Raw genomic sequence first — 20,266 nt, 5'->3', positions numbered from 1 at the left:
CATAGTACTAGATTCAATTCTTCTCTCAATGTTTGGTAGAATTCCCAAATGCAGCTATCTGGTCCAGAGCTATTTTTGTAAGGGTCTGTTGAGACTTTCTATCTCTTTGGGTCCGTTTAGGTAGGTTGTGTGTTACAAAGAATTTGTTTCATCTGGGTTACCCAATTTTTGTCATACAGTTAGTTCATAATATTCTGTTATAATTCTCTTTTTTTCTGTTGGGTCAATTGTAATATCCCCTATTTATTTCTTGCCTTGTCCTTTCTTTGTCAGTCAGTCTAGCTGAAGGTCTGTACATTGTATTGTTCTTTGGTTTTACTTATTCTCTCTATTACTTTTCTATTTTCTATCTTATTTATACTCAGACCTTTGATATTTCTTTTCATCTGATAGGTTTTGGCTAGTTTGCTCTCCTTGAGTTGTTAAGTTAGGCTGTTAATTTGAGATCTTTCTTCTTTTTTCTTGTAGTCATTTATTGCTTTAAGTTTCCTTATGAGTACTGCCTTTGCTGGACCTCATACATTTTGGAATATTATGCTTTCAATGTCTTAGAAATTATGATTCCTTCTTTGACCCATTGATAATTTAATAATGTGTGTTTAATTCCCATCTGTTTGTGTATTTTCCAGTTTATTTGTTTGAGTTTTTTCCCTAGCTTCACTCTGTGTTGTCAAAGAAAATACTTTGTATGATTTCAGTCTTTTTATATTTGTCAAGACATGCATTGTGATCTAATATGTAGTCTATTCTGGAAAATGATCTATGTGCGCTAGATTGTATTTGTGGTGGTAGAGTCTTCTGTATGTGTCTGTTAACTCTAGATGGTTTATAGTGCCATTCAGGTGCTTGGGTCAAAGGTGTGTCTGTTGTAAGCAATATATATATATATATATAGTTGAGTCTTTTTTTTTTTCAATCCTTTCTGCTATTCTCTGACTTTTGGGCCATTTTTTGGAGCATTTAGTCCATTTATATTCACTGTAATTTCTGATAAGAAGTGGCTTAACTTCTGTCATTTTGTTACTTATTTTTTTTATATATTAAGCCTTCTTTGACTTTTTCCTTACTACAACTTGCTTTTCTGTGTTTTGTTGATTTATTGTAATGAGGTATTTTGGTTCCCTTCTCCTTTCCTATTGTGCATGTTTTTAAGTATTATCTTAATGAATTTGATAGTTTGTATTTGTAACATTCTAGGGTATGTTGGTACCAATAAGTCAATAACATACAAAAGTTCTGTATTTATGCCGTTACTATTCAAGAAGTTCTATATGTTCCTAAATTTTATCTTTATCTTTCATTTGCCCTTTAATGTAATTGTGTCCTTACCTTAGAATCCCTGTTGATATAGTGGGTTAAGTGTTGGGCTGCTAACTGTGAGGTCAGTGGTTCAAACTCACCAGCAACTCCATGGTAGAAAGATAAGGCTATCTGTTCCTGTAAAGATTTACAATCTCAGAAATCTCAAGTAGTAGTTCCACTCTGTCCTTCAGGATTACTGTAAGTTCAAATGGAAATCAGTGGGCAGTGGCTTGTTTGTTAAATTTTATATTTTTTTTAAGAAAGATGAAGGGCAACACAATTAGAATTATCAAGTGTAAATATCTTTACTATACCTTATCCTTTCCCACGTATTTCCCTTTATTAGGGATCTTTCTTTTTTCGTACAGCTTTGAGTTACTTTTTAGTGTCTTTTCCCTTCCATTTTCAAAACTCCCGTTAATATTTTTTGGAGGCCCAGTCTGGTGAATATAATCTCTCTCAGCTCTGTTTATGTGGGAATGTTTTTATTTTGCCCTCATTCTTGACGGATGGTTTCTCTGAATATAGTATTCTTGGTTGACTTATTTTCCCCTTTTTCGGCACTTTAAATATTACATGTCATTGCATTTCTAGCCTCCAGTATCCTTCGGAAGAAATCAACACTTTGTCTTACTAGATGACTGCTCCTTTTTCACTGTTTTCAGGATTCTCTCTTTTTCTTTACATTTTGAGAGCCTAGCTCTGATGTGTCTTGGTGTAGATGTGTTTAGGAATGTCATGCTTCGAGTTCTTTGAGTTTGTTGAATTTGTAGATTCATGGCCTTAATTATATTGGGAGACTATTCTTCTTCATTATTTCTTCAAATAATCTTTTTGTCCCTTTCTCTCTTGTCTCCTTCTGGAATTTCCATGATGTGTACAAGGGGACTTCACAGATTTCTTAGGAAATGGCATAAAGCAATAAAGGTATTTTTCCATGAACTCTTTGAAGTTCCTTCATCTATTGGGTCTTTTGTTTTTGTCCCATAATTCCACTAAACTCTACTCCATCTTCTTGAACTTCTGTTTTTGTTGCTCTTCAGCCTTTGTAATTTTAACTATCTTATCCTATAATTCTCTGATTATTTCTATTGCCTGATTTAAATCCTTTTATTGTGTTTCTCATTATCAATTATTTCTTTCAGTTGCCATTTCTCTTTTATTAGGCCCTCATTTTGTTACTACATTGTTTTCCTTATTTATTTTAGCTCTTTGTCTGTCTTTTCCCTTAAACAAAACTAAAACTCACTGTTGAGTTGATTCTGACTCATAGTGACCCTGAGTAGGACTTTCAAATCTGTAAATCTTTATGAGAACAGGAAACCTCATCTTTCTCCTGCAGAGGTGCTGGTGGGTTTGAACTTCTAACCTTGTGTTTAGCAGTCCAGTGCTTCTCCTGCAGTGCCACCAGGACTCCTTTATGTTTTCCCTTTGGTCTTTAATTGTATTTTACAGTGTTGTATCATTTTCTTCCTTTGGTTTTATTAGTTGGTCATCCCTAGATGCACTTTCATGCCATTTGTCATGGTCATTAGGATGGGTTACTGTTCTCTGTTCTTTGTGTGTCTTGTGATTATTTTTATAGAGTTTTCAGTGGTGCTAACTTTCTCAGTGTCCCACCCACCCATTATCTGGTGGGTTTGCCCACACTGTTTTCTGCTGGGTTTTCCCACATCACTTTCTGTTAAAAAAAAAAAAAAATCCTAGGCAGGCAGAACCTTCAATCATTGCCTACCATGTCCCCTCCTCTATGATAGCTCCTTTTCCCTTCCTGGCTTAATTAGGATTCAAAGGTTCCAGATCTCAGTTTTTAACTTTCTGTCTTTCCCAAACGTGTCAGAAAACACCCTGTGATCAATCTGTCCAGCAACCAGCAACTCTCAGAGAAAATGTTACGTACTAATCAATCTGTATTGGTATGGCACTGTAGGATAAGCACTGGACTGCTAACCATAATGTTGGCAGTTCCAATGCACCAGCTCCTCCTCAGAACCCTTATACAGGACCACTATGAGTCAGAAACACCTCAATGGCACTTTACAGCAACAGCAATCAATCTGTCCATAAGCAGGTGCAAACTCACCCTCTAGTTACTACTCCCTTTCCTTCTCTGTTCCTGTGACCATGTTTTTCAATCAGAGAACCCACAACCAGCAATCCCTCTTCAGGGCTGAATGTTGCCCTCTGGTGTTGAATGAGACTTCTTTCCTTGATCCATGGGGGCTGCTTTTATCTCCACTGGATTTCAGGAGAAGCACAAGCTGACTTTTCTCTGTTTCAGGAGGAGAAGGGGCTGGCACTCCCTCAGAAGGACCTGTGAGAATTTTGTCTTGCTGGTTTCAGAGCCCCAGTAGTCCTGTGATGATTGCAGGAGCCATCTCCTCTTGGTGGCCCTCCTCCTGCCTCCACTGTACGGAGCCTTCTGTAGGAGTTTTCTTAATCCAACAGTCAGCAGTTTCTGGGTGGGGGAGAGATTTTCACACTCCCTTATTACTATTAGAATCTCTACAGTAGTATGTTGGTTGTAGGGATCGCCTCCGCTTAGGAGGCCTGTGTCCTAGTGTACATTAGCCTTAGCAGTCCTTAGCACTGATAGAAAGAAGAAACAGAGAGACCCAAGTTGATCTCCATGGAAGTTTGTCCTGTTGGTTTCAGAGGCCTGTGCTATGGAGTGTACAGGAAAACAGGTGTTGTTGTTAGGTGCCATTGAGTCGGTTCCAACTATAGTGACTGTACGCATGACTGAACGAAACACGGCCAGGTCCTACACCATCCTCACAATTGTTGTTATCCTTGGGCCCACTGCTGCTACCATTGTGTCAGTTCATCTCATTAGGGGTCTTCCTCTTTTTCACTGACTGTCCATCCACTTTACCAAGCATAGTGTCCTTCTTTGGGGACTGGTCTCTCCTTATTTGTCTGAAGCATGCGAGACGAACCTCACCATCCTGGCTTCTAAGGAGCATTCTTCTTCCATCACAGATTGGTTTGTTCTTCTGGTGGTCTATGGTACTTTCAGTATTCTTCTCAAACACCATAACTCAAGTGCATCGATTCTTGTGTGGACATCCTTATTCATTGTCCAACTTTCACATGCATATGAGGCACTTGAACATATTATGACTTGGGTCAGCTGCACCTTAGTCCTCAAACTGATATCCCTGCTCTTGAACTTTTTAAAGATATCTTGTTTAGCAGATTTGCCTAGTGCAATATGTCATTTGATTCTTGACAGCTGCATCCCTGAGTGTTGATAGTGGATCCTAGCAAAATGAAGTATTTGACAACTTCAATCTTCCTTCCATTTATCACTATGTCATTTATTGGTCCAGTTGTGAGGATTTTTGTTTTCTTTGCAGTGAGGTGCAACCCATACTGAAGGCTGTGGTCTTTGATCTTCATCAGTAAGTATCTTAAGTCCTCTTTACTTCCAATAAGTAAGGTTGTGCCATCTGCATATCACAGTTTATTAATGAGACTTCCTCCAATCCTGATGCCACAGTCTTCTTCATATAATCCAGTTTACCGGTTTACTTGCTCAGCATATAGATTTAATAAGTATGGCAAAAGAAAACAGCCCTGGAGCACAGCTTCCCTAATATTAAACCATTAAGTGTTCCATTCTTCTGTTCAAGGGAATACCGCCTCCTGGCCTATGTCAGGTTCCCTGTGAGGAGGCATACAGGTAGGATGCTGACTATGGGAGCAGACTTGCATGGACATTCTGTAGCAGTTTGCAGCAACCTGGCAGCCAGCAGTTACCTGGTGGGGGAGGGGTATCATACTCCAGTCAGATCCCCCTGGGGGTCTGCTTTGGTGCTGTCAGTACCCACTGGTTGATTGTTGGTTACGAATGCAACCTCCACTCAAGACACCTGATTCCTAGTTGACAGCAGCCTCAGGTGGCAGTCCTCGGTGCAAACTGAAAGTGTCTTGTCCTGGTGGTTACAGAGCACTGAGCTATGGGGTGCCCAGAGAAGCAAGTAGAATACCAACTATGACACTTGAGAAGTTACCCCCATTTTGACTTTTTAAATAAATAATAAAATTTTGCTTTTCCATTGTATCACCTTATTTTCTTTTTCATTTGCTTAATTTACTGTTCTTTCTTTATTTTACATTAAATGATCAGTTTATTGTGTTTTTCATACAAAAATATCTAGGACTATAATTTTTTTCAACACACCTTTCTTTTTATCTTGTAGGTTTTGATAGTTTTCCTATTCATTAAATTATATTTTTTAAATTTCAGTTTGTATTTTTTTTCTCTCTCTGATTCAAAGATTATTTAGGGGAAAAATATTTCTTATTTTGTAGGATTTTCAAATTGTTGTTTCTTTACAGTGAGGTGCAATCCATATTAAAGGCTGTGGTCTTTGGTCTTCGTCAGAAAGTATCTTAAGTCCTCTTTACTTCCAGTAAGCCAGGCTGTGTCATCTGTGTATCACAGGTTATTAATGAGGCATTCTGTAGCAGACTGAATTTCTAGTTTCAAAGGATGAAATTGGAGAATATGGCTGTCTGGGTTATCCAGAGCCGCTGTAACAGAAACACCACAAATGGATGATTTGAACAAACACAATATTCTCTCACAGGCCAAGAGGCTAGAAGGTCCGATTCAGAGCCCTGCTATGGGGAAAGGGCCTGGTGTCCTTCAGCTTCTGTGGCCACAGCATCCCTTGGTGATTTCCTTGTGTCCTGGCATCAATCTTCCCCAGAACCTAGGAGTTTCAAAGTACAAAGGCCCCAGGTCTAAAGGACACGCTCCACTCCTGGCTCTTCTTTCTTGGTGGTAGTAAAACCCTCTTTTTCTGCTCACCTCTCTCTCCTTTTATCTCCTATAAAGTTAAAGGTGGAGCTTGGTGGCTCCAAACAATAAGTACTGGACTGTGAACCACAAGTTCCATGGTTCGAGCCCACATGCCACTTCTTGGGATGAGGCTTTCTGCATCCTCAAAGATTTAAAGCATTGGAAAGCCTATACAGGGCCACTGTGATTTGGAACCAATTCAACAGCACTTAACATCAACAATCACCTTGCTAGAGTCCCTGGGTGATTCAAATGGGTAAGGTACTCAGCTGTTAACCAGATGGTTAAGATTCAAGTCCACCTAGAGGCATCTCAGAAGAAAGACGGAATGAGCTCCTTCCCAAAACCCTGTGGAGCACCATTCTACTTTGTCTCACATGGGGTTGCCGTGAGTCAGCATTGACTCACCACCAACTGACGTACTACCTTGCTAAAAGAATTCTCCATTATTACAAACATTGACAGGAAAAAATAAAACCTATTCCTAACATAGTATTTTGGAGTTTTGGTGTGGCGCTGTGAATTAATGTGCTGGACAGCAAGGTCAGTTGGAACCACAAGGTCAGTGGTTCAAGTTCTCCAGCTGCTCTTCAAAGCCCTCCATAGGGTCACTTTCTAACATCATGCTTTATAGAAGTTCTGTACTGTATTTCCCACTCCTTGGTTGGAAAACCCAGAAGAAGAGGATCAGCGTTGCCGTCATTGTTGTTAGGTGCCATCGAGACATTCCCACTCATGGCGGCTTTATTCACAACGGAAAGAAACACTGCCCGGGCCTGCGCCATCCTCACGGCTGTTACTCTTGAGCCTGTTGCTGCTGCCACTGTTTCGATCCTTCTTGTTAGGGGTCTTCCCCTTTTTTTCTGACCCTCCATTTTACTAACCATGATGTCCTTCTCTAGGGAGTGGTCCCTCCTGATAACTTGCCTGAAGTATGAGAAACAAAGTCTCACCGTCCTGGCTTCTAAGGAACGTTCTGACTGTATTTCTTCAAACACAGATTGGTTTGTTCTTTGGGCAGTCTATGGCACTTTTAATATTCTTCTCCAACACCATAATTCAGATATATCAATTCTTATGCAGTTGCCTTATTAATTGTCCAACTTTCACATGGACATGAGGCAACTAAAAGTAATGTGATTTGAATCAGGTGCATCTTACTCCTAAACTGATCTATTTGCTCTTTAACACTTTAAAGAGATCTTGTACAGAAGATTTTCAGCAAGCCAGGTTTTATCACCTGCATGTCACAAGTTGTTAATGAGTCGTCCTCCTATCCTGATGCAATGTTTTTCTTCATCTAATCCAGATTCTTGCATTATTTGCTTAGCATACAGATTGAATAAGTATGGTGATACTTATACACGTTTTCTGATTGTAAACCATTTAGTATCCCCTGGTTCAGTTCTAATAACTGCATCATGGTCTATGTACAGGTTTCTCATGAGCACAATTAAGTGTTCTGGAGTTCCCATTCTTCACAATGTTATCCATAGTTTGTCATGCTCTACACAATTGAATGCTTTTGCATAGTCAGTAAAGCACAAGTAAACATTTTCTGGTTTTCTCTGCTTGTAGCCAAGATCTATCTGATTTCAGTAATGATAGCCCTAGTTCCATATTCTCTTCTGAATCTGGATTGAATTTCTGTTTGTTCTGTCAGTGTACGAGGGTCAGTCAAAAATTATTCACACCCTGGTTATATTAAAACGCCTGTCCACATCCAAGGCTGATGACATTGTGTGTACATGTGAAATGATTCTATTAAATAGACCAGTGACCTGGACTATGTGGCAAATTATTTGCAAATCAGCCATGGCTCTGCCTATGGAATAATCCATGACAGACTTGGGTTTCTAAATGTTTATGGAGATGGGTACCAAACCAACCCATGGAAGAGCATCAACAGAAGTGTTTGGACAGCTGCAAACAAAATTTGGTCTGATACTCGAAGGAAAGGAAAGTTTCTTTTTTTTTTTAAAAAAGTGTTACTGGTGATGAGACATGGATTCATCACTATGAGCCTGAGAGTAACCGGCAGAGTATGGAATGGAAACTTCCTCAATCACTGGCCAAGAAAAAGGTCAGAAGTCATCCATCCGCTCCGTGAAGAGCTGATGAAGCCCAAACTTCGGATTAGAAGCAGAGGACTGCTATCCAAGGGCACTGTGAGTTGTGATTTTGCATGACAACACATCCCCATACCTCTGCAAAAACTTGGTTTTGAGTTGTTAAAGCATCCTCCCTATAATTCTGATCTTGCTCCATCAGACTTTCACCTGTTCGGTCCTCCGAAAGCAGCCCTTGGCGGACGAAGATTCACCTCAGATGAAGAAGTGAAGACAGCGGTGCATTCGTGGCTTGCAGCTCAGCCTAAAACATTTTTTTAAAGAAGGAAATACTACTCATGGACAAAGTGTAGTGTAAAGCAAAGAGATTATATTGAACAATATCTATTTGTCTTTTCTAAAAGTTGATTACAATAAACTCTGTCGCCAGAATGCAGATGATTTTTGACTCACCCTTGTACTGTTGCAACTGTTTTTGAATTATCTTACGTAATATGTTACTTGCATAGTTTATTAATAATAGTGTTTTATGATTTCCCGTTTAAACTTGTCTACCGTGGGTGACCCAGCTAGTATTGGCAATGCTTCCATTATCATGGCATCACGCAAACCACCACTGTCCAAGCAACCCGCAGGCGAGTGGTGGGGGATCGGAGTGGCTCATCATTTAGAGAGTGCTCTGACGAAAGAAAATCGAGACAGAAGAGAAGCATATGTGATAACTTAACATTTGTGTTCTGGCAATTTTATGTGGGATGTGTAAAATGTAAGATTAATAAAAGAACCAATCTTAAATTCCAAGTCACAATGAAGCAAGCTTGACTAGAGTGCCTCTGATTTAAACATCATATAAATGCGTGAAAACGAAGAGCAACCCCTTTATATCTTTTGTCGCTGGAAAAAGACAGCTCTACTAAAATGAGTTAGATCTATCTTAAGACCCAAAAAGGAATGTTGGAGATCTGAAGCCATCCTGAGATGTACTTGCTCAGAGGACTGCAGGTCCTGTCTTCCTAAATGCTTCCTTGAGTCAGAGTAGGTGCCATGCCATAGGCCAAGGCAATGCCAACCCAGCAGGCAGATGGCCTGTGCAAGAAAAAACTCAGAATAGAGCGGTTGGGGTGTGGATATGCAATAGGGGTGGGCATCACAGGTATGTACTGTGTGTATTGTACAGTGGTGCTTGTTTGTGTGTGTGCATATGTCTGCCCTCTGTGTTTGCATGTGTGTGTGCCCCTGAATATGTGTATTTGGTGTGTGCAGTGTGCGTGTGTGTGTGTGTTTGTATCTGCACATGTGTGGTGTGTGTGCATAAGTGTGTGGGTGTTTGCTGGTCTGTGTTAGTGTACTGCTGTGTGTGTGTGTGTGTGTGTGTGTGTGTGTGTGTGTAGTCATACCGACAGCACACTCAGTCCCTCTGGCTGTGTTTCCTCCTCCCCCTGCAGAAAAGCGACTTTCCCGGGGCATCTCCCATGCCAGTTCAGCCATTGTCTCACTGGCCCGGTCCCACGTAGCAAGCGAATGCAACAACGAACAGTTCCCTCTGGAGATGCCAATCTACACATTCCAGTTGCCGGATCTGAGCGTGTACAGTGAAGACTTCAGGAGCTTCATTGAGCGGGATTTGATTGAGCAGGCAACCATGGTCGCTTTGGAACAGGCAGGTGAGTGGCTCTTCCAGGTGCCCGTGGCCAGCAGACCTGTGGGCTTGTGTTCCTCTGACCCATTAAGGACTGAGGTTGACCAGTCATGCACCATGTTCTCTAATCTGGGTGGTGTGCTCTAGGCACTTTTCAGCCAGGGCTAGCAGGATGTAGACCTCTTGAAAGAACTCCCTTGAGTTTCCCCTCTTGCTCCAATCCCACCTAACTCAGCCAGTCCTGCATCCCCATACTTCTTTGCCTGGCTTCTCTTCTCTCTTTTTCCCCATCCAGCTCTCCTCCATGAGCACTGGATAGAAGATAAGTGCCTTAGTCATCTAGGGCTGCCATCACAGACATACCACAGGGGATGGTATTCACAACCAGAAATGTATCCACTCACAGTTTAAAGGCTAGTCCAATTTCAGAGTACATGCTCTCAGGGAAGACTTTCTGGGTCAGCTCTGGGGAAGACCCCTATTTCCTTTCAGTATCTGTAGGCCTACCTGCTCTCGGGGAAGACTTTCCCTGTCGGCTCTGGTGAAGGCCCCTGTGTTCTTTCAGTCTCTATAGACCAAGCATTTCCTGGGGATCCCCATGTGTCTTGGCATCAGTCTTTCCCTGGATTTAGGAGATTCACAGTGCAGGGAATTCAGGTCATAAGGACAAACTGCATCCCTGCCTTTCTTTCTTGATGGTAGTTGGTCCCTCAGATCTCCTTCTCTCTCCTTTTATCTTTCATGAGTGAAAGTATTGCAGGCCAAACCCCTGGGAAACTCCCGTACCTTGGATCAGGGTTATGATGGGATTAAGGGCATCGCATTCCACCATTAGTCCTCTTCCTGGTTGACGATCAGATCATATTAAGGGGAATCCCTGCCTAACAACCACATTCCATCAGTACGTAACTGAGAACGCTGAGAATCGTGACCTGGCCAAGTTGACTCGATTTTGAGGGGACAAAATGCAGTCCATGAGTAAGAAAATCCATGGGCACTGTCATTGCCCATGTACATGGTAATCTGACCTCTCTTAGCCTCAGTTTCCCCTGCGAAAGTGAGAAGACTATCTATCACCTCTCTGGTGAAGCCTTTCTAGTAGCAAATGATACGTACTTTGGGAAATTAGACATGTCTTGCATTCCTGGGCATCTCCTTTCTTCTCACAGCCTCCAGATGGTAAAAACACAAAACCTGACTTCATTTTCCCTTCTTACTTCTTTACCATGCTAACATTCCAGTGAGAAAGAGATTCAGTGAACAAGCCAAACTTCTCTTATATGAATTAATGATGTTGTTCTTCAGTACTTCAAGTCAGCTCTCATCCATAGCAATCCTGGAGCGGGTTTCCAGGGAGCAGCTGGTGGGTTGGAACTGCTGACCTTGTGGTTCACAGTCCACTACTTATCCTTCAGTGCGACACCAGGAATTACTAAAAATAAAATAATTGGTTCAAACTAAACCAGTTGCCATCAAGTCAGTTGGACTCGTGGCAACCTCTTGTGTTTCAAAGGAGAACTGACCTCCACAGGGTTTTCAGTGGCTGGTATCTCAGAAGTAGCTTCCCAGGCCTTATTCTGAAGCATCTCTGACATGCCAACTTTCAGGATTAGCAGCAAAGTGCGTTAGTCACTAGCACCATCCAAGTACTCCATTGGTTCAAAACAAGTCTCTCAAACAGACTTCAGTTCTTCAATGAGAAAAAACAATGCCTGTTTTGCTATAGTCATGTGTGTTACACTCTCTCACACAGCATGTAGAGGACCCCAGATTCTTTCTCCCAGGCTCCCTCAGACTGTCCAGTTGGGCCCACCTGACCACGTAAGCCAAGACAGTTAGATGTGCTGTGTCCTCATTAGTCGGAGCCCTTGATTCCCACTGTGGATCCTCGCTCAGCCTCATCCAGTTGTTCCCACTCCCAAGACCAGGCTGTGGGAATGCTCGCCAGGTGTGATGACCCGGGAGCGCAGGACAGAAGGCTCTGGTGTGACCCCAGAGTACAGGACAGGAGGTTCTGGTGTGACCCTGGCATACAGGACAGGAGGTTCTGGTATGACCCTGGCATACAGGACAGGAGGTTCTGGTGTGACCCTGGTATACAGGACAGCAGGTTCTGGTGTGACCCCAGAGTGCAGGACAGGAAGTTCTGGTGTGACCCCAAAGTGTGGCTTGGGCTGAGCACAGCAGTGGGTAACTAGCAGAGAAGCTTTTCTCCGGTCTGCGGCCAGCAGGGCTACACCAGAGCCCTACAGCAGAGCTTATCCCAGCTCTTGACCAAGATTCAATTAAAACAGTTATGTACTTTCCAGAAGTAAAATAACATAGGTGGATGGATAGGATCCTGGCATTTGATGGGTGGGCCAGCAGGGTTCTGGTGATCCCTCATCTGAGTGAAATGAGGAGAACTCCTTAGGGATTATGCCAAACACTGGTCAAGGCACGGGGGTACCAACAAAGGGAGAGGGAGGCCAGAAGCAGAGGTGCCTGGGGGCAGAGGGACAGAGTTGGAGGAATGGATATTTGAACAGCAGCCAGAGTCCAAAGCTCAGAGTAGGTTGGATCCCACAGATGGAAAGCAGGCAGTGAGTGTGCTTATCGGGTATGTTGGCCAGATTTGGCTTCTGTTGTGACATCATAGCTTGTTTGAACGCTCCAGGGGTGTCCTTATCTACTCACTCAGGAAGGAAGGCACCAACAGAGAGTAGGCTCCATTGGCAGAAGGCAAGTAGCTGACTGACAGGACTTTACCCTGGTGGGCAGCCCTGTAGCCCAACCTCAGCTACAGGATGTACAGAGTCTTAGGAGTCATGTGCTTGGAGTAAGGCAGACTAGAAAGAAAGACCTGGCAATATACTTCCTTAAATCAGTCGATAAAAAAATCCTGTGGGTTCAAACATAATATCTGATATAGTGGGATATGAGTCACGAGGTTAGAAGGCGTTCAAGTCACACCGTGGTTGAAACAATGGACTCCATCGTACCAATGAACATGAAGCTGATGCCAGACCAGTCGATGTTTCTTCTGTCGTACCTGGGGTCTCCGTGAGTCATGGTTTCCAACGTACGAAAACATCTTTGAAAAATCCAGACCTACCATGTTATAGAACGACTCCTTGCTTGTATCATGAGGAGTGAACAGAGAAACACAACCACAGCAATAAGTGGCCACAGGGATGCCAGCCCCATCCTTGGCCTGTGGGGCCCACCCTCGCTAAGAGGACACGGGAGGCCTAAAGAGAGCAGGCGCGTTTCTCTGGCTACCACCAGGCCTCAAAGTTCCACATAGGACAGGTAGATGAAGGCACCAGTGCGTTCCCACACATTTCACACTGAGACTGGGAAGGGGCACAGAGCAAACGTGTGCTTATCTGAGAGAAGGGAGACAGCCATCTCAGGATGTGGTCGGAGCATAGTCCACATATGCTCGCTTCATCATGTCTGTCTTCTCAGAGAGCAAGCAGGGCCTTGATGCTATCATCTCTCCTGCCATTTCCACATTGACTTCAGTGTGGACTCGTGTGGTGCCGGGCAGTACCCAGTCCAGCAGAACTGATGCTCCACGTAGGGTTGCTGGGGAAACAGCCCCACACTGAAGAATGTCAGGAGTGGTGCTCTGTATAAAGTGTGCAAAATTCTCCAGGAATGTGAGACTTAGAATGGTTTCTAATAAGCTGTTTGTTGTTGTTGTTGTTGTTGTTGTTATGTGCCGTGGAGTCGGTTCTGACTCATAGCGACCCTGTACAGGGTTTCCAAGGCTGTAAATTTTTATGGGCGCAGAAAGCCTCATCTTTCTCCCACAGAACAGCTGGTAGTTTTGAACTGCTGACCCTTAGGATAGCAGCCCGATTCATAACCACTATGCTACCAGAGCTCCGTATTATACACAGTATTATTTATTGAATATATGGGGGCTTGAAATACAGATGCCTCAAAAGGAATCCTGGTATGGCACTGTAGGATAAGCACTGGACTGTTCATTGCAAGGTTGGTGGGTCAAACCCACCAGCTGCTCCTTGGAAACCCTATACAGGATTACTCTGAGACAGAACCAAGTCTAGAGCACTTAGCGACAAATAAGCACTTTAGCCCCTGCTATGCCTTGAGGCCTTGAGTCCTGGTGTGGCGCTATGGGTTAATGCGCCAGACTGCAAAGCCATTTGAACTGCAAGGTTGGCGGTTCAAGTTCACCAGCATCTCCTTGGAAACCCTATACAGGGTCGCTATGGGTCAGAACTGACTCGACAGCACTTAACATGCCTTAGTTGGCAATGATAAAGTCTCAGCCAATGAATTTCCATCTGAATGCAGAGCTCAGAGGGCCAGCCTGTCCAGGTCCCTGCTGTACCAGGCAGTGACTTCTCCTCTCAAGTATGATGGTGTCTGCAGTGGCTTACAAAGTTAGGGGGTTTACTAGCCAACATTGTTCATATTTTAGTAATGTTGTTGTTAAGTACCGTGGAGTCGGTTCTGACTCATACCAGCCCTGCACAGGGTTTCCAAGGCTGTAAATCTTTACGGGACCAGAACGCTTCATCTTTTTCCCATGGAACTGCTGGTAGTTTTGAACCACTGACCTTGATGTTGGCAGCCTGATTCGTAACCACTACACTACCAGAGCTCTTGTCTCAAGTGGTTTCCAACTCACAGAGTAGAACTGGGCTCCACAGGGTTTTCAATGGCTGAGTCTTGGGAAATACATCTCCAGGCCTTTCTTCCAAGGTACCTATGGGTAGACTAACAACACCAAACTTTTAGTTAGAAGCCAAACATGTTAACCGTTTGCACTTCATGTAAACCCCAGTGGTTACAAGTGGTGCTATTGCATACCAGGACAAATAACAATACGTTTCTTAGCATCTCTGAATCCTGTTGAGTCTGGCGCCAGCCTTTGCCTCCCAGACCAGGTTGGAAATGATCTCTGTCACAGGGGCTGGAGTGGCGGCTTTCCTTTGTCTTGGACTATATAGGAAACGGGCTCATCAGTCCAGGAAAGTGGTGAAGGCTTCTTGCCTTGCTCAGTCAAGCCTTGCGCAGAGCACAGCTGGTTCACACAAGAGGGCCTCACTCCACTCCTGTGATGGCAGGCATGTCATGGCTGTTCAGGAATCTTCCTAACCTCCCCAGGCCTGTTGGCAGTCTCTTCTGTGTCTGCATAAGGAAATCCCTGGGTGATTCAAATAGTTAAGTGCTCAGCTAGTATCCTAACAGTTGGAGGTTGGAATCTACTCAGAGGCACTAGGAAAGAAAGATCTGATGATCTACTTCTGAAAAGACAGCCATGGAAACCTCACAGAGCACAGTTCTACTCTGACACATAGGGGATCAGAGTCAAGTTAGTGATCACTGGTTTGCTGTTTGGTTTTTGGTTTGTTTCTGAGTGGATACCAGTCTTGAACTCTCACAAGACCCATAGATGGGAGGAGTCTAGTTCTTCCCATACCTTCAAATCGAGAAGGGTATAACCCCCACCTTCACCTTATAGATAGCCTTTGGGGCATCAGAAACCCAGACCTTTAGGGCATAAAACTGGGCTGGTCTCTAGAGAGAGGAGAGGAAACGTACCTTTCATTTTTTCAAAAGTAGCCTGCCATTAACAATAAAGGAAACCATTCATTTCTCATTCTGGTCACCCTGCTGCGTTCACATCTAAGATTAAGAAATGCCAGGTCTAGGCAGTGAAGCAGCAACTAATGCCTCACCCTGAAGCATCCTCAGTGTGGGTGGGACAGCGTGCCAACCTCAGTGTGTCTGTGGGTTGAAGAACAGAGGGATGTTCATGCAATGTAGTCACCACTGTACAGATGGGATTTTGGAATTTAGAAGTCAGACAGTATTTAGTGATGACGTTGAGTTATGGTGCTAAGTTTTTTTTCCTGGATGGATTGAAATGAACCTGCCTAAGAAGCTGTAGGCTGTGGGCAGGTCTGTAGGCTGTGAGTCAACTTGACCCTGGCATGAAGCCCAAGTTGTCAGTCTGACTTGAGCCTTACTCCCTTCCATCTTAAAGGCAGAGATAAGTGACAGCTGTCAAGCCAAGAGAAATTCATCCAGTCAGCAAGTCTGTTCTACTGCTAAATGCTGGGTCCTGTGCAAGTGTTTGGGCACTAGCCACAAACCACACAGGTGAATCCCCTGCTCTCGTGGATATCAAATTATAGCGGGGGAGAAACACAAGCTAGTAGGTAACAAATGAAAAAGGGAAGCAGCAATGGCTGCCCCAAAGGTAAGGGGATACAAGTGAGAAGAAGCTGGTCAAGGCAAACCTAGTGGAGAAACTTCTCCAAGGAAGTGAGGGAGGGGTGCTGCACACATCTGAAATGGACATTCCTTGCACATGGAGCATTGAGCTCCAAGGATGTCCAGTGCCCTGTGAGCAGATTGCGCAAGGATGGAGAACTTGGAAATGGATGCAGAAGAATGGTGCTCAGGGATTAATGGTGGTCCTGAGCCCTTTGGGATGAATTGTATTCAAATGGGAAGCTTCTGGAGGGATTTGCATGGGGTGGGGGGGCTTGTTTTGACTTACATTGACCCACTCTAGACCACGTGGTGGAGGAGAAATAGCAGGAGAACAGAAGAGTCAGGTACTTTCATGCAGGGATTTGTGGGGACCTTGATTGTGGTTGGAGCAGCAGAAGTAATATGAAGTCTGTATATATCAAGCTGGGGTTTATTTTGAAGGTAGATCCTCAGGACTTGATGATGGATTAGAGGTGGGCTATGACAGAAAGAAGGAGCTCTGGTAGCTTACTGGTTGCGAATTGGGCTGCTAACCTCAAGGTCAGCAGTTCGAAACTAACAGCTATTCTACAGGAGAAAGATGTGGCATTCTGCTCCTGTAAAGATTTACAGCCTCAGAAACCCTGTACAGGGTCACTATGAGTTGGAACTGACTGCACGGCACGCCACTACCACCGCCTCCATGATAGAAAGAGAAAGTCAAGGTGATTCCAGGACTGTTCGCCTTAACTTGGTGAATGATGATGCTTTTTAGAGACACAGACTCGTGAATTTGAGATCCCCACACCAGCAGACCATGTTGAAATTCTGGTGAGACTTGTATAGTTGACAGCCTGTTGAACATGAAAGTCTGGAGTTAGGAAGAGACCTGGGTAAGGTATACATTTGGGAATTAGCAGTGTATCAGGAAATTCATGGAACGAGATGACCTCACCTTGAACCTTTCCATCACACTATTGACACAGCTCTTGTGGAGACACGGACTCGTGGTGGAGGCGTGAGATTGAGGATTAAGATCCCCACACCAGCAGGCCAAGTTGAGATTCTGGTAACAGTGTGTGAGTCTGGAGCATGGACAGAGTGAAAACAGAGAATCTGAAGCTGAATGTGTGGGGCCTTCCAGCGATGATCGCTCAGGAATAGAAGGACGTGGTGAGAAGGCCTAGCCTGACAACAGGGAAAACCAGGACCGGGCTCTGACCAGAAGCTTAGACAAGACAGTGTTTCTAGAAGGAATGAGCAGTTGTGTCAACTATGCCAGTAAGTCAAGGAGCAGGCGCACTATGAATTGGCCTTTGGATTGGACCATGTTGAGGTTACCTGAGAAGCAGTAGACATGACAACTATACTGAAATTGTGAAGAGGAGAGTAATTGTCTGCCCTTGCCTTTCCCTCATAGTTAACCACAGGGGGCTTTAGTTGACCTCTTTCCTCAGACTTCTACGTTACCTTCCCCTCAGTTTCATGAAGGTTTTCCTGGTCTCATTGCTGCCTGGGGAATACATAATTACTCACACTGCCAGTTGCTAGGTTGGTCTCTAAGCCCCTTTGTGCTTTGAAACTCTTTCTACCTGTTAGTCACCAAGGAAGAGGCAGCCCTGAAGCACAGTGGTCCCTCAGCAGGCCTTTAGGACTTGGAGCAGCCGCTGAGCACAGGGCCCAGACCTGGCTTGGAATGGTGTGGTCCTAAATTCAAGTTGCAGCACTCTGCCTGTTAAAGCGCAACCTTTGGCAAAACCCTCTTACAGGGCTTCGAAGTCTCAGCTGGGAAATAGAAGTGAGGCAAGCCCCCTCATGGAGTCCTGGTGTGGCACTGTGGGTTAATGCGCTGGACTGCAAAGTGGGTTTAAACTGCAAGGTCAGTGGTTCAAGCTCACCAGCCACTCCTTGGAAAGCCTATACAGGGTCACTAGGAGTCAAAACCCAAACCAACTCAACGGCACTTAACAACAACAATAAGCTTCCCTCATAGGGCTAGTGTCAAGCGTAATTGGAATAATGCCTGCTCAGTACTTAATCCATAGCTAATGGCTTCCCTTGTTCATTTTTTATTTTCATAAAGTGATATTCATTCCTTTTCTTGATAGTAAATGTATATATATTTACCAGAGAAATAAATTTCTCAGTCATTATTTTTACTATTTTGTTGTTATTAGGTACCATTGAGTCAGTTCTAACTCAGTTACCTCATAGAGGGTTTCCAAGGAGTGGCTGGTGGGTTTGAACTGTCGACCTTGTGTTAGCAGTCTAGTGATTATCCTACAAAAACACGCCGGGACTCCAATAAACACTGAGCACCTGATGTGTACCAAACACTTTTATTAGTATCAGAGATGACCAGCAAGAGGAACATGTGGTCTGAGTGGCGTTCCCAGTATGTAAAGGAGACAGACCCAGATCTCAACATTGTGGTCCAGTCGCAGGAACACGCACAGACACAGGTAGACAGTGCCGCAGTAGTCAGAGAAGGAAGGATTAGTGTCCTGGGAGCCGGGTGCTGCATAGGTTGCTAAGTGCCTTCAAGTCATTTCTGACTCATAGAGACTCCGCAGAGGGGTTCCGAGGAGCAGCTGGTGCATTTGAACCACCAGCCTTGTAGTTCAAGCCGACCTTGTGGTCCATTGCATTATCTGCAGCATCACACCAGGACTGCATCCATGGTTAGGAATGTTCCAAGGAATGACAAATGCTGTGGATATCCTCAATAATGAATAATTTATTGTTTTTTAAAAAAGGAATGACAGGGTCCCATTTAGGGTAAGCATTCCCTCTTCTTCCTTGTGGGGAATTGTCACACTTTGCTTTCTTTCATCTAAGTATCTTAGTGGGTGAAGAACAAAGTGGTGTCTTATTTTAGACTGTGTGGTAACCACCTGTTACCAAGCTCAGCTAATTGGCCCCATGATCATGCATGAATCAGAAGGCTGCCGCTGTGAACAATCAGGACCAGTGACTAAACTCTTCTCAGCCAGGACACCAGCATCCTCTGGAGGTTTCGACCTGATTTTCCTCTTTGCAGGAGCCCATTTTTAAAATGTAGGCAGTCCCAGGATTATAAGCAAATTCCATTCCTTAGTCTGTCTTTAAATCTCAGAGCAGATCAGAACAGCGAGGTACAGTTTATCTAATCTCTAATATCACATAGTCAAATGTTTACCTTCATATATAGTGTGTCGTGTACCTTCATATGCATAAAGAACATTAAAGAAACCTGCCCAGACACAGGAAAAAATCGTTAACATAATAATAATATAATAAGAAGAAGGTGTTTACGTGTGTCACAAAGTAGTACCCATTTGTTACTACAAACTATTGTGTCAAATTTTTAATATACTAGACTTTATGAGGTTTGTTTCATAAATATGTAAGCTAGATGGTTACAACTGGGGGTATTCTCCTATATTTATGATGTCAGTTCACACATCTTTTTTTTCTGTTCTCAGTGAAGTCATATGTGGAGGTGTCTAAATGACCACATTGTCCAAGATAAGACTAGGAATATTGAACCCAAACTCCTTTCAAGTCTTTTGAGTTACGCTAATCATACCCAAAACACCTTTATCGTGGGTGTTTTTTCTGGGCCCAGCTGGAAAGGCTGCTTCTCACTTGATCATTTGGAGTTCAGCAGAGACTGAACAGTGCCGGCATTTAGACTGCTGAGCCAGACTGGCAATGCCAAAGGTGCAGCCCCAGAAATGCTCCTAGCTGATTAAGAGTCATGACTTCCAGTTTGTATCGAACAGCCAAGTCTTGCCTTTCATGCACACAGCCAGATAACTAATTATTATTGAGATTCACTTATCTTCAAAGTGTGATTGAATGTGTGGTCTACACTGAGAATTAGACAATGATAAAGCTTTTCATAAGAAATTGGTCTAAGAGTAAGGTAGCTCTGCTGGGGTAGATACTCTCTTTAAGATAGTATTCATTCTTAGATCTAGAAAGATGGCTTCTAGATGAAATAAAACTTGATGGTGTACAAACCAACTTTTGCCACCTATGGTTCTCCTCCTGGGCTCAGAGTTCTGGAATGTGCCATTTCAAAGTCTAAGAACAGCTTCTATAAAGAAGGTAAACTATCTAAGGTCTGAAATGTGCCAGACTTTGCCTTCTTAACAACTTGCCTCCACAATGTGCTCTATCCAAGATGCACGAGGAGGACACAGGAATGCCTTCAGGGTGTACTGTAGCCAAGATGCACGAGGA

The 20,266-nt window shown here is 43.6% G+C and overlaps 1 protein-coding gene across 1 annotated transcript in view; it reads left to right on the top strand.

Moving 5' to 3' along the window:
• Positions 1-20,266, top strand: part of OTUD7A (OTU domain containing 7A) — a 181,747-nt gene that overhangs the window by 75,109 nt on the left and 86,372 nt on the right. Inside the window, exon 3 of the mRNA XM_006861918.1 lies at positions 9,627-9,845. Coding sequence (XP_006861980.1) covers positions 9,627-9,845 — 219 coding nt within the window. The remainder of the gene's footprint in view (positions 1-9,626; positions 9,846-20,266) is intronic.

This window comes from Chrysochloris asiatica, unplaced genomic scaffold (genome assembly GCF_000296735.1).
Source record: "Chrysochloris asiatica unplaced genomic scaffold, ChrAsi1.0 scaffold00044, whole genome shotgun sequence".
NCBI classification, from domain to species: Eukaryota; Metazoa; Chordata; class Mammalia; order Afrosoricida; family Chrysochloridae; genus Chrysochloris; species Chrysochloris asiatica.
Note: the sequence above shows the minus strand (reverse complement) of the source record. Positions and strands in the feature narration are given on the sequence as shown.